The sequence below is a fragment of the Ptychodera flava genome, chromosome 8 (genome assembly GCF_041260155.1).
Source record: "Ptychodera flava strain L36383 chromosome 8, AS_Pfla_20210202, whole genome shotgun sequence".
Lineage (NCBI taxonomy): Eukaryota > Metazoa > Hemichordata > Enteropneusta > Ptychoderidae > Ptychodera > Ptychodera flava.
This window is the reverse complement of record NC_091935.1, coordinates 29,781,670-29,807,255: the sequence shown is the minus strand read 5'-3', so window position 1 is coordinate 29,807,255 and position 25,586 is coordinate 29,781,670. Positions and strand designations below refer to the sequence as shown.

Below are 25,586 nucleotides of genomic sequence, written 5' to 3'. Positions count from 1 at the left end.
AGGAAAGTTTTTCTGGTGTTTCTGGTCACAGCTCAAGATATATTAGTCAGTGTTGAGGAATGGTCAGTGGCTTTTTTCTGTGGAGTGGTCCAGGTGTGTCTATTTGGTTAAAGCCCTGTTCACATTGCCACCCATTTCTGATGTGAGTAAGGTGTTGAGTAATAAAAAGGCTCTACAACACACACAAACACACACACAGTGAGCTAAAATATCTGACTTTCCTGTGTCTTTGATTCTTCATGGCAAGAGAAAAACAAAGGACTGAGAAATAGGCAGAGAGAGGGCAGTGACATTTAAAAAGGGACACAAGAAAAGTCATCCACCATTTCTTACTAGTTGTCATTTTTTTTTCACAGTGGTGTTACCAAGGTGAGTGTGTGCCATATGGTTATCGACCCAATGCTGTTGATGGAGGCTGGGGGGATTGGTCATCTTGGGGTCCATGCTCTAGAACCTGCGGTGGAGGTGTTACTATTTCGGCGAGGCATTGTGATAGCCCAAGGTAGGCCTACTGTTATTGTTCTGTCAAATTCCCTATGTTTGGCACCCTTTGGTCAGTGCAATGTGGCTCTCATCTCGTTTCTGTTAGCTCTATCAGAGTACATCCTACCACATGCATTTTCCTTTAACCGTACATTTTTGTTGTTTTTTGACTACAGCCCTCAACATGGTGGAAAGTACTGCCTCGGTGAACGAAAAAGATACAAGTCTTGTAACATTGATGTAAGTATCTTATTTTTCGAATTTTGTTGAAGTTGTAACTCAGGTACTGCCCGAACATATCAAAATTTGACTTTTTCACGTATTATTGAAGAATCTGGGGGATAAAATTATGGTGAAACTGAGAAAAAGGAAAGCAGTCTCAATGTTGGCAATAGATGGCGCTGTTCAAGGTATGACTGAGAAGAAAGCTGACATCCCCATGCTTCACTTTTCATATATTTTCTCATCTTTGTATTCTTTTTATTACAAGGATTGCCCAGAAAATTCTCGTGATTTCCGGGATTTACAGTGTGCCAAGTTTGACAATGAGCCTTTCCGTGGAAAATACTACACTTGGAAGGCCTTCAAGGGTCCTCATGTGATTCCTTGCGCATTGTATTGTGTTGCTGCCGGCTATGCCTTCTACACCGAGAGAGCACCTCAGGTTATTGATGGAACCCAGTGCCATAAAGGATCATTAGATGTTTGTGTACGTGGCCAGTGTATGGTGAGTAGACACATTTCTTCAATTTTCAATGCTTTTGTCCATCTCTTTGAAAGTATTCTCTCTCTCTTTCTCTCTCTCTCTCTCTCTCTCTCTCTCTCTGTTTGTCTGTCATTAAACACAATTTTAACAAACATCCCCAGTCAGATTTGATTAAAATTTGGTGTACAAGTGTTCAGAAGTGTTTTCAGAAATTTCTTTATCCGCTTCTTGATTTGAAACGATTTGCACCACAGATTACATCGGACAATGTTGAGTTAGCTAAGAATGACCAAGAGATGGATTATTGTATCACAGCCAAAATTACCCTGGCTTATCTTTGAGGTTGATAGTGCCTGAGGCACAAATTTTCAGAGTCTCAAAAGTTTTAAATATTCTGATGGTATGTTGCTTGTATGAACTCATTTTGTAGCTTGTGAAGTAAATGAAAGTTTCCACTGGTTTAGTGAAACAATAATTAACATGGGCCGAAGCAGCAATTTTCAATTTATAATATCAATAAATTTAGGTAATTTGTTTCTCAAAAACAAAGCTTTGCATGATAACCCTAGTTTCTTATTCCTGATTAAGAAACAGAATAATTGAAAGTTTCTCCAAAGGAAAATTTGAGGAAGAATTCAAAACTTATGTTGTTTTGAGATGCCTGTAACATCACTAAAATCAGCGTCAATTTTCTGTTTTATCAACAGCATGTAGGATGTGATAAAATCCTTGGTTCGGATGCTGTTAAGGATCGTTGCGGTGTTTGCGGAGGAGATGGAAGCACTTGTGAGACAGTGTCAGGCGTTTTTGAGGATGATCTGCCTACGAATGCGTACTATGAGATTATTACCATACCTAGGGAGTCTGTTAATATTGAGGTGTCTGAAGTTGCTGTCTCTGGAAATTACCTAGGTAAGTCTGGAAACAAGCTACTCATTGATGATTCTTTTATTTGGAACATTGGGAGACTTCTTATCAATGAAAGCAATATTTATAAATGGCTTTTTCTTAAATCTTTATAACTTGAATTTTGCCTGATAGCTAAAGAGCACACAAGTTTTGTTGAATTATAATAATAATATGAAATTTCTCAATTCAGTTGTTGAATGTTATAGTTTTGCCTTTTGATGGTAGTGTTGATCCTGTATGATGAAAAGTCTTAGTTACAGGGGCTCATTCTTGTATTGAGTTTGTTCCTTTTAACCCTTTGAGCGCCAAAGTCTATTTTGTCCCCTTTATAAAATAAGCCCCATCCAATTTTTCCCAGATTTTTGCCAAAATTTTGAGAAAAAACTTTAGCGAATGAATTAAAATGTTCATTTGGTCCAAAATTATCAAAACAATTACATAAAAATTCATAAAAGTTGGTAAAATGTTGCACTAAAATTTTGGTGGGAAAAAATTACAGTGCTCAAAGGGTTAATCAAGGTTTTCCTTAAGATATAAGAATTGGCTGTGATAGACTTAAAAATACAAATGGCTTAAAATGAATCAGCAGAATAAATTATTGTTGTTGGTCAATGTAGGATGATATTCAGTGTATTAAGGTAGAATCCACCTTGAAAATGAAAGACTTCAACTTTTCCTCACAGTTTCCTCAAGCAAACTTTCAACCATTCTCTTTCAAAATAAAAACCTTGCAAATTTTGGTACCGGAGAAACAAATAACCATTCATTTACTGATATTTGAAATTCAAAATGGCGGCAATCCCTGTGTTATCTCTACAGGGCGAAAATAAAATTCCCCATTTTCACAAAACTAAGCTGATGGAAACTGTATTTACTCCATAAGCTTCAAAATGAGCACACACCAGTGGTAGGCCACTGGCATATTGTAAAAGTTTTTGAGTCCAAATATCTGTTCCCAAGATGCATTCTACCTTAAACAAAGCAAAAAAAAGAAATGTTGCAGTATTATAAAGCAGAGCGGAAAAATTTGCATTACTTTTTCTGATTGTCAACTTCCAGCGCTAAAATCTGTGACTGATGAATATTACATCAATGGTCAGTGGACAGTAGATTGGCCACGCTCCTTTGACGTAGCTGGTACAATATTCAAGTATGAAAGACCAACAGATAAACCTGAGACCTTGACCTCACCAGGACCTACAACCGAAGACCTTGTTGTTGCGGTGAGTCAGCATACTGAGAAAACCCATCACTTCATTGAGGAACTACCGTTATAACTTTCAATAGTGACTGAATTCTAAATGTGTTGATCAGATGTGGTATCCATCAAAATTAAAATATCTTACCATTTTTCTTACTGGACAACTTTCCCCACTGCATGTTCACAGTTTCTCTGCTACATGTATCTTTGGAACAAGATTTCTCATGAAAATAAGTATAAAATTAAAATAAGCACTGGCAATACTGATAAGCAGTGCTGTATAGTCAAACCTCAGAAGATTTTATATTACTCCTTGTCAATTTATGGTCACACATTATGCATCATTTAGGAGCTAGTTGATGATGCCTTTCAACTGATACTTCTTCAACACAGCTCTTCTGCAAAATTCAAAAGTTGAGATATCTGAAAAAATCCCAACAAGTCTCAGATGCGTCAGTGACAATATTTGTGTACTTTTACTCTCTTCACACCAATTTCTCTAAGTGGAAATTCACTTTTGCAGTAGAAGATAAAAGATTTACACTGCAATGAAGTGATGTAAACCATACATCAAAAAATAATCAATGCCAGAATTGCATAATATTAGACAAAACATAAAATAACATTAAATCTTATTTTCTCCAACAGTTATTGCTACAGAACGAAAATCTGGGTGTACGATATCAATACAATGTTCCTGTAACGAAGAAAGCCAGTGGAGACATAGAAATAACATTTTTATGGGAACATCAACCCTGGTCCGAGTGTTCTGCCTCCTGTGCAAAAGGTATGCTTCTTTGCTTTTCTTCATTTGTCCATAGAGTCTACGTTGCCTTCTATCTTACATCATTACAAAATTGGATAAACTGACTTTTTTCACCTTTCTGTGCCTTTGAAGTGCTTTTGCTTATCATTTACTTCTAAGTTGTTCTATGATGTAAACAGCCCTGCCATGTGTCCCCGTAACCTTGTAGGTTCTCAGGCATGGCCTCTGTCAGGTTTGTTTAAATGAAGATGAGTTTTGCATCATGTAAATTTACATCACGCATACCGTTGGTCTTATAGTGTTGGAATTGGAATCGGACATCTAGCTTTCCAGGAATGCTCTTATTCAGTTTTGACAAATGACAAAATTAACTTGAAATTTGCATATTGTATACTTTTTTAGAGTTGTTTGCTCATTTTTCTTTAAAAAATTTTCTCTAAAACTGACAATTCTACCGAAAGAAAACTAAGTTCATCCTGTTGTTGTCAGTACCTTTTGCAACAATCTGCTAACAACCTGAAGTTTGATGTGTCCACAGGAGAAGCCAAGGCACCAGCTGTCTGCTTACGTAGCGACGATCGAAGCCAAGTACCGTCTTCCTACTGCAATGCCAAAGCCAGGCCGGCAGACCGCACCAAATACTGCAACACAGAGCCATGTCCACCAATGTGAGTATCAAAGTCTTTGTGTCTTATCCAGTCCCATCTCTAGTGAAATGATAAGACCCCAAAGTTTCAGAGAGTGAATTGCTGTGCTAGCATGGCGTGCTTATCCATTCCGGAAACCTAGTAAAACTCCACTCACAATTTGGATTCAGTATGGTCTTCTTTTAAGTACTGTTAATAATAAATGTCTACTGAATTTGTTATGTTTTGTCTTGTAAAGAAAAGTTTATTCAGCCAGTTTAGATACCATATTTGGATACCAACAGATTTTATAATTCTGATGTATTTGTCTGCAGGAGTGAAGAGACTGGAATTTGTAACCACTGGAAGGATTCAGCCAAATTATCAGCATTCACAATAACTTGCCTGCCTATCATATAAAACTCAGAATAAGTAGTGCATTGTGTCTGACTGTGTAGTAACTATGATTTAAACCCTTTGAGCGCCAAAGTCAATTTTTGTCACCTTTATAAAACATACCATAGTCAATTTTTATCGGATTTTTACCAAATTTGATAAAGGCTTGTAGCCAATGAAATGTAATGTCCTTTTGGTCCAAAATTATCCAAAAATTACTGAATAATTCATAAAAATCAGTAAAATGTTGCTGCACTAAAATTTTGGTTGGAAAAGTTACAGCACTCAAAGGGTTAAAGAAAACTGACACATCATAAGGCAGATATTCTTCACAGAAAACAAAAATGAAATCCTCAGTGCAAAACACATTTCGCTGATCTTTGTTTTTTGTGTGAATATTTTTACAGGTGGTACAAGAGTGCTTGGTCACCCTGCAGTAAGACTTGTGGAGGCGGTTTTAAAATGAGAACCGTGGCATGCATCAGTAAAGTAGGACCTTCAGAGCAGGAGACAGTGCCAGAAGATGAATGCATGACTCGCAAACCGGCGGCAAGGGAAAAATGCGGAGAAGAGGATTGTCCACCAATTTGGGTAGCCGAACCATGGGGAGAAGTGAGTAAACTAAACATAGAGCTTATTTAGTTTTGCAGGGTTTTGAAGTTGAATGATGATGACAGTGGATGAACAGTAAAATTATCAAATCTCTCAAGGTATCAGACAATTGGATTAGCCCAGATCTGGTTGACGTATGGCAAACTCTACAAATTGACATAGTTATCTTAATCTGTCCAGAGCCCTTGGTGTACTAAGCTAATATGTGTTAACAGAAGGGAGCTTGTGTTGAATTTTCTGTCTTGGGGTGCCGTTTCTCTCTGTCTGTGCACACAAATTCTCAAAAACTGTTGATCTGGCACAACTAATTTGGTGTAGGTTCTAAGTATAAAGAAGTAGAAAGATTTGGTCGGCCAGGCATGCATAATTAAATTTAATTTGCATGTTTACTGATGTTTATCATATCTTGACAATTCCTGTCGTTGATTTGATTGAATGTTGTAAAAATATTTGCAACGCAAACTTACTACCAGGGCATGTATAGTTATGAACACAATATGTCAGAGCTTACTTTTGGCTTAATAGAAATTTGAATACATAACGACTGCTACCAAAATATGATGTAACATTGTTAATGAATGTGGCTGGCCCAAGTACTTTCTTGCAGTAAATATATACCTATTTATACTGTCATATAAATTTATCCAGATAAGCTTGAAAATTGCATTAAGGTGAAGTACTACGAATTACGTCAAAATTAGGTTGTGGTGTCATTTTCTTGAAACTTTGCACAAATATTCTTGGAAGTTGTGCAAGTGCAAAAATGAAATAAAAAATGAGGGTCACCACGCTCGTTTCCATGGAAACGGACGTTAAAATGGCGTCGTTAGAAATAAATAAAAATGATATAATTCACTTAAACTAAAGAAAGCAATTATAAAACGCTTAGCAAATGAGTTAATTTTAATAAATACCAAGAATTAAGATCCATACCTATCGAATGTATAGTTTTCATGATGTTTGTAAAGAAATTTTAACATAAGTATCGATTACAAAATGACGATATCGAAATTATATCACTACATAATTTTCGAACTTTCTTCCTGTCGCTTTGGATGGTGTCATTTTGACCAAACTTGGCGAATAAAATCCTGACATAATACCATTTAGTTTACACTTTTAATAAAAGGGTGTCACCACGCTACTTTTTACATATGCGCCGTGTAAATGAGAGAGAAATGTTAATTTTGCGCTCATATTGAATAAAAACCAGCTTCCTAGGGGGTAAAAATATGACAAGGTTAAAGGTCATATGTATATTTAAGAGACTGGGTCAAAAAATTAGGTAAAAGCGCAATTTCAACAATGACAGGTGATGTTAAATACATGCGCTACAAAATAACCATTTGCGGCAGGCTGGAGTAAAATCTGCGCAGAAATGTTTTAAAGCGTGTGCGCGTCCGAATTCGTCGCCCTTTACCTTAATGAGAATATTTTTTTCCTCATTTGTTTCGAAAATCTTCTATGCAAGGGGTTTTCCAATAGTCTTCCTATTTGGACTGTAGCTGACCAAGCATGGATGAACCCGCTTAGTCCATTCATCCAACAGAATAAGTTGTCTAGAAGTCACCAAAATCTGATTTTGACTTGCCTTCATTCCAGTGTACTCCAAGGTGTGGGCCTGGCATGAAGACACGTAGTGTGAAGTGTATGAGTAATGACATGAGGGAAATATACCATCCCAGGCATTGTAACGCTACAATGAGACCACCTCCAAGTAGAGTATCCTGCACCAATAGACAGTGTCCGCCACCGTCCTGGGTGTTTGGAGCATGGGGAGAAGTAAGTACTGTACGGATAATGTAACTTTAGTATAATCTACTGTACCTCTAAAAATTCCAGCGGGTGAAGTTAACCGTGTATAGTAACTGACATGTACAGTACTGTACTGTTCTGTTCTGTCCTGTACTTTGTCCATCTGCAGAGTCAAACCCCCACAAATTAAGTCTCTCCAGTATTGGTGTCTGAAGTGCATGGGACATTTTTTTAAAGTTTTGTGACCAACAACTATGTAGACTGTTCTTGAAGAATATAATTACTGTAACAGACCTTGTTGGTTGTGCTCCAAGGCTAACAGAATGAAAAAAGCTAATTTAAAATAGGTTTCCTTCAGGTAGCCCCATTTCTGATCTTCGTAATTTTGTAATTTTATTACTTCAAGTCAATGCATCCATAAATGCATTGAATAAAATACATGGACATATACAGAATAAAAATAAATAAATAAATAACTCAATAAAAAACCAGTAGTTAAAAGTTATAAAACTACACATCAAAAGAGATCTGTTGATATGGTGTAATTTAAATATTTAAATTTTGGGATCCCGTGTTGCCATTGTTGGTCAAAACATCTCCTATTTGTTAACTGCACTCATCAAAAGTACACAGTCACATATCACATTGAATCCGTCAAAGTCACACTTTACCTAAGAACACAGGAAGGATGTCACATTAACTATCTTTAACTCAGTAAAGTAACCCTCTTCCTCTGTCTTGTGCCATCTACCTTTCGTCCTTTGTCCAGTGCTCAGCTGACTGTGGCAGAGGACAGCAAACTCGCAGTGTTGAATGCAGAGCTTACACTGGTTTGCGGGCCACTAACTGTGATCCAACGTTGATGCCGACCCGAACCCAGGAATGTGAATCTACCTGTGTGGTGGAGAATGAACAGGAAGGTAAATATGTCTTTCTAGTTTCCTTCAGTATACATCAGTAAGCCATTAGTTATCCACACTTTTCTCATCCAAACTGGCTCCATGTCCCCCCAAAATGCCAATGCTTCCTACTTTATAATTGTGCAGCATGATTGTGATCTGGTTCAAAGTTCTTTTTTGTGTTCAGCTGTGTAGTTTGAAATAAATGCATTACACTGATAACATGTCTTGAGAAGGAAACTTGATTAATATTCTCCTGTACTTTGACAGCAAGTGTTTTGATCAAAGTGTGACATCTGGATGATCTATCAATTAGATCAGGGTCTCGCTTCTACTTGCAAGTTTTGCTAGTATGATAAGGCCTAGCTGGATTGTCTTTGAACTCTAATCAAACGATGTGAACGGAACTGCCCTTGAATATCGCAACATTAAAATGAACAAAATAATGGGCCATACCATAACCTGTGAAGTTAAATTTTCACTATAATTGTTTTTGTGACAATTGTAAATTATTCATATTTTTCACCCTAGAGGTGACATAGGGTATAGCTGCAATGTTGCATTATAAATATCACTAGATTTTAGGTAATTTATTTCTGAAATTCATACTGCTCAGTGATCCCTCACATTTATTCTCAATCACAAAGGAGAATTGTTCAAAGTTTCACTGGGGTATTGTTGAACAAACATTTAAAACTTTCTATTTTGAGAGGCGTAATACATTTGGAAGGTATCCATAATGGACAGATTTCACCGCAAAAAAAAATAACTTTAGAAATCCTGACAATTGAGAAGTTAAAAAAGCTCAATTATTTTCATTCTACCAATTTACTTTATTGTAGAAATTAGCGATAAACTTTACTTTCATGTAGAAATAACAGTGAAATACTACATTACCGTGGGGCATACCATGAAAGAGTTCTAACTAACTCAGTGTTCACTTTTTGTCTTTTTACATTTCAGAATGTAGTGATGTCAGTGGTCAAAGTTTATGCAATCTGGTGTTGAAGTACAATTACTGCACAAGGGATTATTTCAAGAAGTTGTGTTGCAAGTCATGCCTGGAACAATCACAACAGTGAAAACTGATAAGTGAAGTCAAATGAAGATATTGAACAATTGGATCACACTTCACCAGCTTGATTTTTTGTAAAAGTGCATTATTTTTTCTAATTTTGTTGCAGCTGCCTATTTAAGAGCTACATTTATAAAAAAAAACATTGGAAACTGGCAACATTTGTTTTCTGTACGATCAACAGTGTAGTGCAGAACAGCAACAAAAATATTTCCTGTGTGGCTCACTGTTGCTTGAAATAAGAGAAATATCGTCTTCTGGACTATATGCAAGGCAACAGAACAACCTCAAGGTGGCATTTTCACTGTCAACATAAACCTTCAGGACATACCTACCCTATGACCAGAACTTGTAGGTTAAAGTTTACTGTGGACCTTGACTTTTCATGTCTTTGAGAATAAATTGAGTATGTTGAAAAATGTGGAACGAGAAGGCGTCTATACGTTCCACGATTTTGTGATCATAGCTGACAGACTTGCAGACAATCTCTGCGACAAAGAGACATATTGTTGGAGACTATCGGAGACTTGCTGTCGGAGAAAACCTGCAGCCAGAAACCAAGCTGTCACTGAGTCTAGGCAGGAATGTTGTGTTAACTTCCTCAGCCAATCGGATCGCAGGATGGAGTGCTGCATATGTGGATATCCAATCAACAGGTGGCATACAACTCACATGACTTTATACTTGCATCAGGTATTCGCAGACAGACATCAGTGAAAGCCTTTGGGTGGATCTACCCAATGTGATTAGTCAGCCATTGGTGTCGTATAATGAGAACTTTGTAATGTTTGAAACCGGTGTCTGTTGTGGTTGATGTGGCACTGCAGTCAACATGACAATCTTTTGAACATTTGTCTTCTTAGTGGAGAAAGATGGATCTGACGTCTGATTGTCAACTGTGAATTGCAGTGATTGCATAACCTTCAGAGGAATAAAAAACATTTACTCTGTACATGTACAACTATCGGTTTTTTTTTCAGAATGTTTTTGGCATGGTCACTGTATTGATGTTCCTATAAAAAACCATAAACAGCAAAGAAAGCAATTAAGAAGACATATTTATTTACCTTGTTCATGCCCCTCTTCCAACATGGTAAATATGCGTGGTGAGCGTGTTTGGCCCCACGCCAACCGTATGCGACCTGGGATAACCAAAAGATGAGTATACTGGTTTTACAGTAGGATACGCTATAATGGAATGTTCCAAATTTAGATTGACTCTCCCTTCATCATCCAAAATTCCTGTTCGTATATCCTCAGTGGTTGTGCTCCCTTTCCCTAATCACAGTCCTTCACCTGTGTGGCATCAATCTTCACACTATTGGAGCATTACTCAATATAAAGCCATATTTACATGTTTCTATGTATTTGTGTGTGTACGTGTGTGTATGTGTGTATGTGTATCTATAATTTCATTGCCTACAGTACCGCTGTAGCTCATTCAGTTTTCGTAGATTTTTCAGACAGAAAGCTGACAGGAAAGCCTTAAATACAGAATATTATGTAAATTGAATAAATTTTGCAATTTGAAAGCAGAAAAGTGAGCAAACGTAATCTCAGAAATGGCAAAATGCAGCAGAATTCACAGCTAATTGACACATCGTCTGTGTACAAAACCTAGACCCTAGAAAAAGGATCTATGGTAAGAAGAGTTATAATTGTAAAAAAGTATTTTATATATATATATACATGTATATATATATATATATATATATATATATATATATATATATATATATATATACATGTATGTATATGTATGTGTATATGTGTGTATACATATACATATATATATATATATATATATATGTATACACACATATACACATACATATACATATGTATATATATACATGTATGTATATGTATGTGTATATGTGTGTATACATATATATATATATATATATATATATATATATATATATATATATATATATATATATATATATATATATATATATATATATATATATATATATATATATATATATATATATATATATATATATATATATATATGTATGTGTCTGTGTGTTAGTATAAAATGGCCCATCTTGATAAGAATGCTTGGGGAAATCTGAAATAGATTGCTCCCCGTCTCTCAAAATTCCATTATATTATATGATGTATATATAATGTTCTTACAGACTTGGCAATTTACCGGTACTTGTCCCCATACGATTTCCAAAGTCATTTTACATATGAAACTCGTATTTTCAAACAAGCATTTTATTGTTAGTGACAATTGCACTAACTTTGATTCAATGATAAGGAAATAGTCTTCTTCACAGGGAGCATGGAGACAATCGGAGATAAAGATCTTTGATGAAAAAGACTGACATTTAAATGACTTACACTGCCCATACTAATTTCAGAAGGACAAAAATTTCTTGAAAGTATTTATTTTTTTGAAAATTCTAATGCTTGAATACTACTTTTGCATGTGATATTAGCATTTTGACATGTCAGACTTTATTTAACACTTTTGAGTTTTGATGAGTCATGGGGTGTAAACTAAGGATATTGTATATTATTTCAAAGAGGGAACGATTTTTACATTCTAATTTTCATATGACTGTGCAGAACTCTTGCTCAATTGCTATCCTAGTTAGCCTGTAGTAAACAACGTGAAAAATTATGACTGTAGGCAAAATTTTACATGTTGCCCTGGAAAGAGTGTAGATGTGAAGCGGTTTATGATTGAAGGTGTGCTGTTCTTGGTTTGCGTTGTAGTTTGAAAAGGTAATGCAGATGGTTGGTCTTCTTCTGGTGCTCCTTCAAATCTGAATTGAAATAAAAATTAAAAACTGCAGAATAATGTCAGAAGTAGATTAAGAAAAGGCAGTGTCCTGTAATAGAGCAAGCGTACTGCCCGACCACAACACTGAAATACAGAAACTCATTGCAGAATGATGTAAATATAGCCATTAATTGGAACTCTGAAATAAATTTGCACCATGTTTTTCGTAATTCTGTGTTGTGTTCAAAGCATGTCGGTGTAAGATGCAATCATTTAAAAATATAACATTGTGTGTGTTCCAAATGGACAGTGCGTTTCTCTCCATCTTTGACATTCACTTGAAAATGTTGCTGTGTAACGTGAGTTCTAAGTATATGGTGCTAAAAACTTCCTCAGTTCAAGAAATCTTGTTCTCTTGGAACATAGATAGTTTTCTGCTAGAAAGTTTCCGTCAGGCCTTATGACAGATTATTATGTTTGTTTTCAAGGCTACGAGAGGTCCATCTGTCCAACAAGTTTATATGTTTTTGGAAATTAATGTAGCATTACAAACATGAATTATAGCTTGCATTGTCAATGGGAGAAAAAAAATAAAAAGAAAGAACAAAAAACTTAGAAACATAAAAAAATAAATTATATAGTGCATAAGTACAGTTGTATTATATGTAAAAAATATATATCAAATCGGCTTCAGATAAGTAAATGTTGTCTGTCAAAGTATATTACCGTAAATACAATGACGGATTTCACAAGTTTGACGTATCATTGTGTATTCTTTTACATACACAATAAAAGCAATTCAAGATACAATTCTTATCATGGTTTGGTCTTTTCCTTTGTGTGTGTGTGGTGCTTGTATGAGGTAATTTCTTGTGTGTGTGTGGTGCTTGTATGAGGTAATTTCTTGTGTGGATATTTGAGGACGCCCTCAACTAGAAGACTCAAGCCCTGAACAGTGAATTGTAAACTAAAACAAAACCAAGCATTTTGATTAATTAAATTGGCATGATGAAAAATAGCATCGATGACACCTGGCTTCCATTTTTTATCACAATCTACTGATGTCAATATGAAGTGTGTCAATAGAAAAACAAACTCAGTAAATAATCATGCTGGTCAGTATTTTTAACAGAACCTGGGCAGTATTAGGGGGCAAGTTTTGAAGATTTTTTAAGGCCAAGTCAAACTACATGTGTGAGTAGGTTTGTAATAATTCAGAAAAGCCCACCTACTCAGAAACCTCAAATTTTAAGCCATATGTGGCTTCAAATTAAAAATCTTGAACTTTCTCATTTCTAGGCTTGTTGCAAATTTTTTTCACCTAATTTGCATATTTTTGACACAAACATTAATTTGAACAAATTAACATCACCCTATGATGCATCTGCATAGATACAGCGGTTCTGAAGTTTTTGATATGGATGGACGGACAGACAGACAGACAAGCATATATTTAGCCCATAAGAATGGCTTCCATGGCCATAAATACATATGGCAAAATGGAAGCTAAAAGGTGCCTCCTGCATAGTGTCTGTACACCATAATTTTGACATTCCAGGACTTTGACACTTGCCACTTCAGGCCACGTACATAGAATTAATTTACACTGATGAATCTGCCAAAGAAGAACTTATCCAAGCAGCAATATACCGGTAATAATATGTCAATGGGCAGTAAAAGAGTTTACATCAACCTACGTGACTCGAAATGGCATATTCAACAACACAGGCCCCTGAACTTGAATAATGTATCCCCTTCCCAATCATTGCATTTGAAATACCGGTAATTGTTCAATTTTACAAAATTTTGTAATCATAATGAAGTTACAAATGGAGTGGTTGGGTACTTGATAGCAGTGTGAACTCTCTCTAATGAAAATTAGCATATCTAGAATAAACAATCACTTGGCTTAGTCAGTATTTCCCTCCAAATATGCTAATTTCCTGTCTTATGTCCACAACAAAATACCCTCACTTGTCTTCTCCAACAACTGGGCTAGCATCTCACTGAGTTGGTGGTACAACTGTCACATCAATGCTGCCATTTTTTGAAAAGTTTCACAGAAATAAATTTGTCGCTACACAGAGGGACAGGTCTATTCAAAGTATTTCACTTTGAGCTTCAATTATTCTCGGCCTGAACTTTGACAGTCAAAGGTCAGGACTGCACTGAGAACAAACCTGCCGTAAGACGCACAACAGCTTATAGCATTGCAGATAGTGAGAGCGCCACAGGACTGAAGTATGTTCAACTATACAACCAGAAATTGTAGCTTGACAGGTAGAAAGCATATGGTAAAAAATATGGCCATTATGATTATAGAGAGGGGGAGAGGGGTTGACAAACTTACAGATGGTCCATGTAGCCGACACGAACACGAAGTGTCTGTTACCGGCTACCAAAAACTATGAAAAATAGTAAAGAATGAGCTACAAAATCACTATCAGTTTTAAGTTGCAGGTAGAATAAGTCTGTGCCTTTGTATAAAATACTATAAAAATAGTAGAAAGTGAACAACCAGCTGAAAGTTAGTTGAGGAGACCTTAACCGCATATCATTTGCATCTCATTGTCGGCTACATGGACTGTGTGTCGACAAACTTACACAGATGAAAATATGGCCATTATGATTATAGAGAGGGGGAGAGGGGTTGACAAACTTACACAGATGAAAATATGGCCATTATGATTATAGAGAGGGGGAGAGGGGTTGACAAACTTACACAGATGAAAATATGGCCATTATGATTCATAGAGAGTGGGACAGGGGTTGACAAACTTACACAGATGAAGAAGTATGCACCAATAATTTTTATTTTTTAGCGTTTCAATATACAACTGCATGGCATTCCATATGGAACTCTCCGATGAATTATTATTTGTAAGTTAGAAATCACACTTCTCAGTTGCTGAAATATTTCAGAGAATTATGTCACTCTACAAAGTCTTTGAAAACCCCAGGTGGACATGCTATAGTCCAACCAGCAACTCCACACATACACATCCAATGGACTCTTCCCCTTCACAACCAGAGGAGGTCAAGGGTCATGACCTCAGCAACACCATGGCATTCAGGTTCAATATTTGCAGACTAGTACAGTAAATACCGGTAATGGAATACACTTGATTTACCATGCAGCGACCACTTCCCAATTGTAAATTAAAACAAACTGAAGACGATAATTACAAATAATATGAATTCTAAATGGCAAATTATGCATGGAAAGACCTTGATTCTGCAAAACAACTTGAAATATTAACTGCAATGCTACAGCAATAGCAAACTTTATGATACAAAGTCATGCAAATTGATAATTTAAGGATCAATGTAGAAGCTCAATAAAACAATCCCTAGAGCTCAACATGAACAGTACAAATCTAAATAAAGTCTAAATTTGTAATGTCCCTTAATACTTCTTGCATATAGAGTGTAGTTTTTACAACAGAGCCTAATAAATATAGATTATTAAATACACTAGGTGTATGTCAGATTGGTAGACACCGCCAATGTCAAAGGTAAACAAAATACGTGATGGTGGTACAGTTCTTACAGGTCATAGATACATTTTTTCATAATTTATCCGTGGCAGTCCCATCTGGATATCCCTTGAAACTCTGCTAAGCCCCACTGTTTATGAATTCAATCACTGTAATCTGGTACGTGGTTGATCAGAACAGACAACAAATGAAACAATCATCAGAAACTTGGCATCAGTGATTGGCCACTGACCAGGTGTGCATCACTTCACTTATGCAAATGAATACTACACTTTACATCCTAAAATGACATCAGAGTGCAGATTGTTGATAAATACGATTATAGAAAATGAAGTTACATGAGTGTGAGAAAAATGGCAAGAATTTGCATGAATGTTTGAGATGAAATGCATAGCAGTATGGGAAATAATCAATTTTACAAAAGAAGGGAAGTTGTAAAGCGGGTGTGAATTATTGACGTGACACCTGAACATTTCAAAAGTTGAGTAAAATTGCTCAATATTTCTTAAGTTTTCTACAGGTTTGTGTGTGTGTGTTTGAAAGGTAATCTCTGGTACATTGTCATTGTACAAACTGTAGCAATGAACAATTGTCTTCATGAATGCCACGTGACATTTGCAAGCGTTTTGAGTATAGCCTCGACAAGTTGGTTCATTTGCCTATATGAGATATGCATTACCATGATGTGATTGGTCAGTTTATGAATACACCAAGCCACCACGTCAAATTCACATAAGTAGTTCTTGACAGGCCAAGTTCAAGGTTGAATTTCAAAGCATCAGATGATCTATTTCCTATGATGTCAGTTACATGTGAATAGAAATTGACACTCATTTTAGTCCTGACATGCCCTCAAATCACTGTCTTTTTGTATTACCACATATTGTATTTACACAGGCTGTAATGTAACTATCAAATTTGGTGAAATAAGCACATTTGTGGAAAATTAATATAGGAACCAAGAAAGTTGTTCTTGAAGTTAGCTTTTGTTTATGACACACTCAATATGACCTGGTATTTCCTTTGTACACAAATTCATACATCTCCATGTCTGTTAATGAATTCACAATATCAAGGTTGCTTTGTTTTATCACTATTTGCAGTCAGAACATGGCCAGTCGTCGTATATAGTAGGTGTATGCCAATTGGCCACAGTGACGTTTTGGATCACTACACTGACAAATCAGAGTCTATGTTACAATGAGAAGTAAAGATGTATGCATACTAAATACTAGATGCTAATATTGCATGACCAAGGGAAGAAGAGAAAAAATATCATTTGATACAAAACACACTGATCAACCAACAACGACAGTCCGTCTTTGGAGAAAGCTCAAGGCAAGAATGCAATTCAAGAGGAAAATATTTTCTTTGACATGAATTATTTTTAGAATATATATTATCAATATGCATTATTATTGCTAAGCAGGGCTTTAAAATCTTCAAAAAATGTTACATACTTAACTTACTGTTCACTAAATGTTGCTGACTGAATTTGTTGGACAATAAACTCATGTTTTTTGACAAAATATCTAAGAATGCAAAAGAACATAGTGAGTTTCATCAAGATCGTTTTACAAATGAATTACTGAACAGTGTTTTTAAATATCTGCATTGCAGAAATCTGGATCAAATTCTCACTTTTTATGACAAAGCATTGTTCACTTTCAGAGCTCAAAATACTCAGCTATACATCGCACTATGAATGTCAATGTGACCTTGGTGCAGGTAGATTGACAGACCAATGTGTACACTGTGCATGTTAAAAATTATGCAGTAAATACTCTGATCTTCATCTTAATATGCTAAATCATCCTGCTTTAGTTAATTTTGAGAGGCAAAAATGATCACTTGTTTCAAATGTTTTGTTGAAAATCAAATTTATGTGATGATCGAGTTCTAAGGACCAAGCTCAGAAGCTGGATTTACTTGAAGCTACCTCAGTGACCCTGAAAATGAACTTGGGTACAAAGATGGTAATAACACGCAGACAACCCAAACATTAACATGGCCATATGGTTCAACATTGCGAAAGGAGCTTGCAAGGGATGATGGGGACGAAGACTTGGAATATATTATTGATACACTATAATCAGCCACTGTGTACACAATTGAAGACAGGTACGTGTCGATGTAAAACCAAATATGCACAGTGTACATGTTGGCAAAATAATACATTCTTTCAAAAAGGGGAATATTTCAGAATTGCGACAAATATTAAATGTGTGTGTGTGTACTGTCTACATTTCAGTAAGTCACATGACATCTACCGGTAAAGCTGATACATGAGGTTCAGGCTGATAATAATTAATATACACATTAACCTAAACAGGAATATTACGAATGTCTACGAATGTTACCATAATAGGTATTGAATGATTTATCATTTGATTTGCATACGTAAACAAAACTTATTGACAAGACCTTGCATAAAATAAAATATCATCATGATATTTAGCTTCAAGTATTAGATTCCAAAAAGGGTGCATGACAATTTTGGAACTGCAGATCTTCAAAATGATAACTATATACAGAACATCACTTTCAATGGAAGAGCTTGTAAGTTTAGATATTTCGTGTCAGGCTGCCCTCACAATAATGTAAAAGGAAATACTGTTGTTAACCTTATAGCACACACAACACAAAACCTTTTTCAAAATCAATGCATGCACAACATGCCAGTGAAGCTATTTAAGCACCTTTTTGTGTAATCTATTCTGCACATTGTTACATGTTTCCATGGTAGTTTCTGACTGTTTTCTACTGCAGCAATCTCACTACCTACTGCTATAATCCTGGTTTTACTTTTCTCTTTAAAGTAGTATCGTCTTTTTTGTAACATTGTTTCAACATTTTATTTGAATACCAACAGTCTGTATCTAGCCTAACACTTATACTTGGATATCTGATATTGACAAAAAACATGACGATTTTGAGAGAAGTTTGCATTTTTATGACCCACTGAGTTTAAACTTCCGAAGATTGGACTTTTGTCAGTGGTACTATTGTAATATGGGCTAGGGAGCATGGACTCTTACTAAATGCAGTCAGCGTACAACATAGTGCAGTGTGTACATCTTACTTATTGTGGACTCCTTAGAAAAACAGCAATCAGTGTCACAGAACAGCTTGAAGTGCGTCTGCTCAAAATTGGAGATGCACAAGATGTAGGATTCTGAGGGTCACACCTCTAAGCCGTCCATTTTTCTGAATTTCACACAATCTACCCATCACTTCAAAGTCAACTATTGACTGTTGGTATCATGATAACATGTAAAAGAAAGTTACAAAACGGCAACACTGCTTCAATAACAGCTTGGAGTGTTCACTGTCCAAACTTGCCGTGATAGTACACCAATTCAATGTAATAGAGTTGAGTTGGCAAGATGCGAGCAATTCACTGTCCATTTTACTCTTTGGCACTGACAACATGATGGACATCATACAATGCATCTAGTATGCAGGACATTGACCAGGCTTGAGTTGGACAGCTGTCTTTGCATGGAGTGCCATTCTTATTGGTCAGTTCAGGAAGGCCGCGCCACGGCGATTTCTCAATCTCAACGTGGTGACGTGATAAGGTCTGCTGGATAAACTGAATGGTGTTCTGTAGCATCTCTGGTTGATCTTCCATCATGTTGGCGAAGTGCAGCTTAGCACGTAGAAAGTAGCCTATCACCCACACCCATTCCTGAAAATTATGCAAAAATCACGTGTAAGCATTATGACATATATTCTTGTACCAAAAGTGGAATGTTTCTATAAAAAATGATATGTGCCTCAAATGAAAGCAAACCAAATTCCATTTGGTATACAAGATTTTGCAGAAATTTATTGCCTGATTCCCCTACTGGCTGACCTGTACATCACTCCTTAAATCTATATTGTTTGCTTATTTCAATAACCTATTTATCAATTTTTTGAGTAAATGACACATCATAGTCTTCCTGTGACATGAATGTTTATCTTCATTCAATGCATTTCCTGATTACAGAAAATGAGGAAAAATAAGTCATCGTTGATGACACAGTCCCCGCTTGTCCATTTTGTTATAATCTTTGGTGTCTAGGTAGCTGTGGTCTAGGTAGCTGTGGAATGACATTGATGCAACGGGTGCATCAGGCCTGTGACTTGCATAATAAAGTAATCTGAGGAACGTTCAATAAAAGACTCATCTCTGCCGGTGTTGACCACTAAAGGAACTTTTGATTACATCACACATAACGATGCCCTCACTGCCTCTAGTGTCATGACAGCACATACTATACACATGGTTTGGTGGAATTTTCGAAATGGTATGGGATCAGGTATGTTGTTGTAATCAGCCATTTTGGATCATATAATGAAACAAATTAATGTGCACAAGAATGCAGCCATATCACGTTTAAACAAAATCAGTCCATTGAAGGACAGTGACCTATGACTATGTTTATGTTTCAAAGACATAAAAATTCACACCAAAATTGAAATCAAATGGCTGTCTATTGACCATATGGATCGTAGCACAAAATTAGTAGACATGCATAAGTATGCCATAGTACTTTATCTTTGTACCAAGTCTCAACAACATTGGATAAGGAATATTTGCATATGATTAAGCCTCAAAGACATGAAAAAATCCAAAAATGACAATCTGGCAGCCATATTGGAACATGTCACGAAGTAATTGACATGCATACATGTATGTGTGCCATAGTGCTTGATCTTTGTGCCAAGTTTGGACGAAATGGGTTTAATGACCTTTGAATTATGCTTCAAAGACATGCAAAATTCCAACAAAATGGCAGTTCTGCAGCCATATTGGATCCTATCGCAAGGTTAATTGATACATGCATATGTATGCCATAGTGCTTTGCCTTTGTGCCAAGTTTGAACAAAATCAGTTCAAGGATGTTTGAGTTATGGTTCAAAGACATGAGAAAATCGCAAAAAAATGGACGCCTGTCAGCCATATTGGATCATATCATGAAATAAAGTGGCGTTCATATGAAGGGCATAATGTTTTGCTTTTGTGCAAAATTTGAACAGAATCGGTTCAAGGATGTCTGAGTTATGGTCCAAAGACATGAAAAATCGCAACAAAATGGCTGCCTCACGCCCATATTGGATCGTATCGCAAAATAATTTTACAAGCACATGAAGGCCATAGTGTTATGCCTTTGTGCCAAGTTTTAACAGAATCTGTTCAAGGATGTCTGAGTTATGATCAACAAGTCATTGACAATGACATAGTCCCCACTTGTAATAAGGGAGTATTAGTCTTGATGGGGCAGGGAAATGTGGTCATTAAGAAGTATCACTGGAGTGTATATGTTGAGATCTATGGGCACATAGGTCTATGTCGTTGTTCCCAATTTGAAACACATGAGGCATGTCTAAGTTATGGTTCTAAATTGGGAAAAAAGATCAGACCTCTAGCTGTATTGGCCAGCCAAGAAATACATATGCGCATAATATTGAGGTACAAGATGTGACATCTTAAGGTCTAATATCCTATCAGAATTGGAGGGTATAGAAATTGTGGTTACTGAGTTATGCATATATATGTATAATCAAGGTCAAAGGTCATAAGGTCACGTGACATTTTGAAAAAAAAATGAATTGCTAATTAATCCCTATATGCCAAAAATCAGACCTCTAGCTCTATTTGCTTGCCCAGAATTAGATGTGTGCATAATTAATGAGGTAAAGCGTGTGTTGTCATAAGGTCTCCCACCCTACTAAAGGACATAGCTCTTGTGGTTACGTATTTATCGACATAAACGTATATTTCAGGTCAAAGGTCATCGAGGTCACATGACATTTGGTCAAAAAATTTCTATCCTATAGTTATCCCTATATACCAAAAAACAGACATCCAGCTCTATGGGCTTGCTCAGAATTAGATGTACGCATAATTAATGAGGTACAGTATGAAGCATCATAAGGTCTCCCATCATACCATATATGAAGGGTGTAGCACTTGTGGTTACTGAGTTATGGACAAATATGTATATTTGAGGTCAAAGGTCACTGAGGTCATGTGACATTTTGTCAAAAAAATTGTATTGCTAAGTTATCCCTATATACCAAAAATCAGACCTCTAGCTCTATTGGCCCGCTCAAAATTAGATATGTGCATAATTAATGAGGTACAATAGGTGGCATCATAAGCTGTCCCATCATACTATATATGAAGGGTGTAGCACTTGTGGTTACTGAATTATGGACAAATATGTATATTTGAGGTCAAAGGTCACTAAGGTCACGTGACATTTTGAAAAAAAAATAGTATTGCTAAGTTATCCCTATATACCAAAAATCAGACATCGAGCTCTATTGGCTCATTCAAAATTAGATATGCACATAATTAATGAGGTACAATAGGTGGCGTCATAAGGTGTCCCATCATACCATATATGAAGGGTGTAGCACTTGTGGTTACTGAGTTATGGACAAATATGTATATTTGAGGTCAAAGGTCACTGAGGTCATGTGACATTTTGTCAAAAAAATTGTATTGCTAAGTTATCCCTATATACCAAAAATCAGACCTCCAGCTCTATTGGCTCGCTCAAAATTAGATATGCACATAATTAATGAGGTACAATATGTGGCGTCATAAGCTGTCCCATCATACCATATATGAAGGGTGTAGCACTTGTGGTTACTGAGTTATGGACAAATATATATTTGAGGTCAAAGGTCACCAAGGTCACGTGACATTTTGTCAAAATATCTGAGATATCTGCGTGAACGGATGGACTCACAGATGGACTCACGGACGGACATGACCCAATCTACAAGCCCCCTGGACTTCATCAGTGGGGACTAAAAACTGTGTCACTGCATCCTTTTTGCAATATGAATACGATGAGAAACTAAATTTTTATTTTTCTTGGCCTTATACATGGGAGTCTGTGGACTGCCTTATACATGGGAGTCTATGGAGACTGCCTTATACATGGGAGTCTATGGAGACTGCCTTATACATGGGAGTCTATGGACTGCCTTATACATGGGAGTCTATGGAGACTGCCTTATACATTGGAGTCTATGGAGGTGAAAACTAAAAAGTCCTCTAACACGGCCAAAATTGATCGCATTGTGAAACAAATCGACGTGCATCTGTATGGGGTAGGGAACTATCCTTGTGCAAAGTTTGAAAGAAATTGACCTGGGCATGTCTGAGATATCTGCGTGAACGGACGGACGCACGGACGGACGCACGCACGCACGCACGGACATGACCAAACCTATAAGTCCCCCCGGACGGTGTCCGTGGGGACTAAAAAACATGAAAGATCCCAATAAAATGGCCGCCTCACGCCCATATTGGATCGTATCGCAATATAATTTGACGAGCATATGTAGGCCATAGTGTTATGCCTTTGTGCCAAGTTTGAACAGGATCGGTTCAAGGATATTTGAGTTATGGTTCAAAGACATGAAAAAATCGCAAACAAAATGGCCGCCTCGCGGCCATGTTGGATCGTATCGCAAAATAATTTGACATGCACATGAAGGCCATAGTGTTATGCCTTTGTGCCAAGGTTGAACAGAATCTGTTCAAGGATGTCTGAGTTATGGTCCAAAGACATGAAAAATCGCAACAAAATGGCCGCCTTGCGCCCATATTGGATCGTATCGTGATATAATTTAATATGGATATAAAAGCCATAGAGTTATGCCTTTGTGCCAAGTTTGAACAGAATCTGTTCAAGGATGTTTGAGTTATGGTCCAAAGACATGAAAATCGCAACAAAATGGCCGCCTTGCGGCCATATTGAATCGTATCACAAAATAATTTGACATGCACATGAAGGCCATAGTGTTATGCCTTTGTGCCAAGGTTGAACAGAATCTGTTCAAGGATGTCTGAGTTATGGTCCAAAGACATGAAAAATCGCAACAAAATGGCCGCCTTGCGCCCATATTGGATCGTATCGTGATATAATTTAATATGGATATAAAAGCCATAGAGTTATGCCTTTGTGCCAAGTTTGAACAGAATCTGTTCAAGGATGTTTGAGTTATGGTCCAAAGACATGAAAAATCGCAACAAAATGGCCGCCTTGCGGCCATATTGAATCGTATCACAAAATAAATCGACGTGCATCTGTAGGTCATAGTGCTATGCCTTTGTGCCAAGTTTGAACGAAATTGGTTCAGCAGTGTCTGAGAAACTGTTGATGACGGACGGACGACGGACGGACGGACGGACGCACAGACGGGACCCAATCTATAAGTCCCCGCCAGACTTTGTCCGCGGGGACTAATTAAATCTCCCAGTGCAGTCCCCCTGGGAGACGATATAATTCAGACATTACAGAAGTGACAGTTTTCAAAAGTCTCTCTCCAGTATTTAAGTTGTTATGATGTGTGGCTAAATTTCCATGTCTGCTTTGAAAACACAGGTCTCCCAGATCAGCACAACCTTCCATAGTGCAAGAAACAGTTCCTTCAAGCCATGGTTACAGTCTATTTTAGATGGAGAAAAAAATCAACTCTTACCGGGCCCTGGTGATAGTTGAAGCCTCTAGCTTTCTTTGCATCACCTCCATCATATGAGTTATCATAATCACCATCATATGCCCAGTCACTGATGAAGGGGAAAACAAAATTGCAACAATTGCGCAAACAATAAAATCTTGCTAATTTTGCCAAAATTTAAACAAATCTAGTAAAAGGTCATCACCTGAATCCTGTATATCAAATTCAAAATTTATCTGACATGTAGTTTTTGAGAAAAAGATTTTTTGACCAAAAATACAAATTTGCATATTTCATCACATTTTAAACAAATCTAAACAAGGTTATCCCGGGGGACCAATAAAATAAATATCCAAGCTATCTGATGAGGGGGATTTTGAAGATTTAACAAAATATTTTGACCAAAAAAGATAAAACTTGCCTTAAAAATACAAATTTGTGGATGCTGAACACATACTCATGCTAATAGCTTCTACAGACATAAGTCTACATACTAGCTAATAATACAGAGAAGTCTAAATGTCTATCATTGACTGATAATCTAACAATAGCAAAAAGGCAGCTGAAAGTTCTTTTTAAATTATCTTAGTATTTCTTAAAGGCATACAGTTGTTGGAACTGTGCTTAAAGGTTGTATGGGAGCCATACCAATGTAAACACTGTATGTACGATGGTGATTGATGAAAGTTAAAACATGTCTGTCATAATCTACATTGTATAATTTAAATGTTGCAGCTATGATGATGAGGTATATCTAGATATTGTGCATGAAATACATTGTTTGTAAACAAGAAACTTGCACAGGTGCAGTTCTGACAACGGTTTCCCTATAATGTATTTTGTAAGATTTTTCATCTCATCTTATGAGATCATTTAATGAAATGTTTACCAATGTTTATTGCTTTCCCTTTATGGAATGCATAGACGTGATATGCATATAGCCAATTTCATGCAAAGATGTTACCTATCTTTTCTCAAAGAACATGTACCGACTATTTTCTCTCATATTTGACTCAAACTTTTGTATTTGGTAAAGAATCCACATCTTTATTGAAAAATACTGAATTTTTCTGCAACACAAAGTTTATTTATCAATTTTTGCACATGAAATGTTAGCCTGGACAAAAACCTCAATTTGAGTAAAGAAATAACTCTCAACCTACTCTGGGTCAAGGGTCTTCATGCCAACAGGTCCAAGGAGATACTTTTCTGCTATTCCTATCGCTGTCCACGCATTTTCAGGAGTGAACAACTCTGGTGCCTGAAAGGAAAATTTGCAAAGTTCTGAGATGGCAGAGTTCTGAGGTTCAAGGTTTGCAAGTTTATTTCCCTGATATTTATTCTGTATTCAGCTAAATCAGGCCCATCAACTATCAGCCGATCACTGGTGGGCAATCAGCAAAATTATATTACATTATAATTCTCATTTTCATATAATTCATCCAAAAT

General features: G+C 36.5%; 2 protein-coding genes across 10 annotated transcripts in view; one reads left to right on the top strand and one right to left on the bottom strand.

Annotated features, from left to right (window-relative positions):
* The window catches only part of LOC139138995 (A disintegrin and metalloproteinase with thrombospondin motifs 6-like), a 76,237-nt gene extending 65,857 nt beyond the window's left edge, over window positions 1-10,380 (top strand). For all 9 annotated transcript variants that reach the window (XM_070707676.1, XM_070707682.1, XM_070707679.1 and 6 more), the window contains exons 13-23: window positions 357-502; window positions 660-723; window positions 974-1,210; window positions 1,897-2,101; window positions 3,158-3,321; window positions 3,948-4,086; window positions 4,604-4,733; window positions 5,495-5,699; window positions 7,302-7,481; window positions 8,224-8,374; window positions 9,317-10,380. In XM_070707676.1, coding sequence (XP_070563777.1) covers window positions 357-502; window positions 660-723; window positions 974-1,210; window positions 1,897-2,101; window positions 3,158-3,321; window positions 3,948-4,086; window positions 4,604-4,733; window positions 5,495-5,699; window positions 7,302-7,481; window positions 8,224-8,374; window positions 9,317-9,435 — 1,740 coding nt within the window. In that variant the 3' untranslated portion in view covers window positions 9,436-10,380. The remainder of the gene's footprint in view (window positions 1-356; window positions 503-659; window positions 724-973; window positions 1,211-1,896; window positions 2,102-3,157; window positions 3,322-3,947; window positions 4,087-4,603; window positions 4,734-5,494; window positions 5,700-7,301; window positions 7,482-8,223; window positions 8,375-9,316) is intronic.
* Window positions 10,381-14,963: 4,583 nt separating this feature from the next.
* The window catches only part of LOC139138990 (glycogen debranching enzyme-like), a 38,489-nt gene continuing 27,866 nt past the window's right edge, over window positions 14,964-25,586 (bottom strand). Inside the window, exons 23-25 of the mRNA XM_070707667.1 lie at window positions 25,301-25,398; window positions 24,159-24,246; window positions 14,964-19,356 (exon numbers count right to left, since the gene is read on the bottom strand). Coding sequence (XP_070563768.1) covers window positions 19,075-19,356; window positions 24,159-24,246; window positions 25,301-25,398 — 468 coding nt within the window. The 3' untranslated portion in view covers window positions 14,964-19,074. The remainder of the gene's footprint in view (window positions 19,357-24,158; window positions 24,247-25,300; window positions 25,399-25,586) is intronic.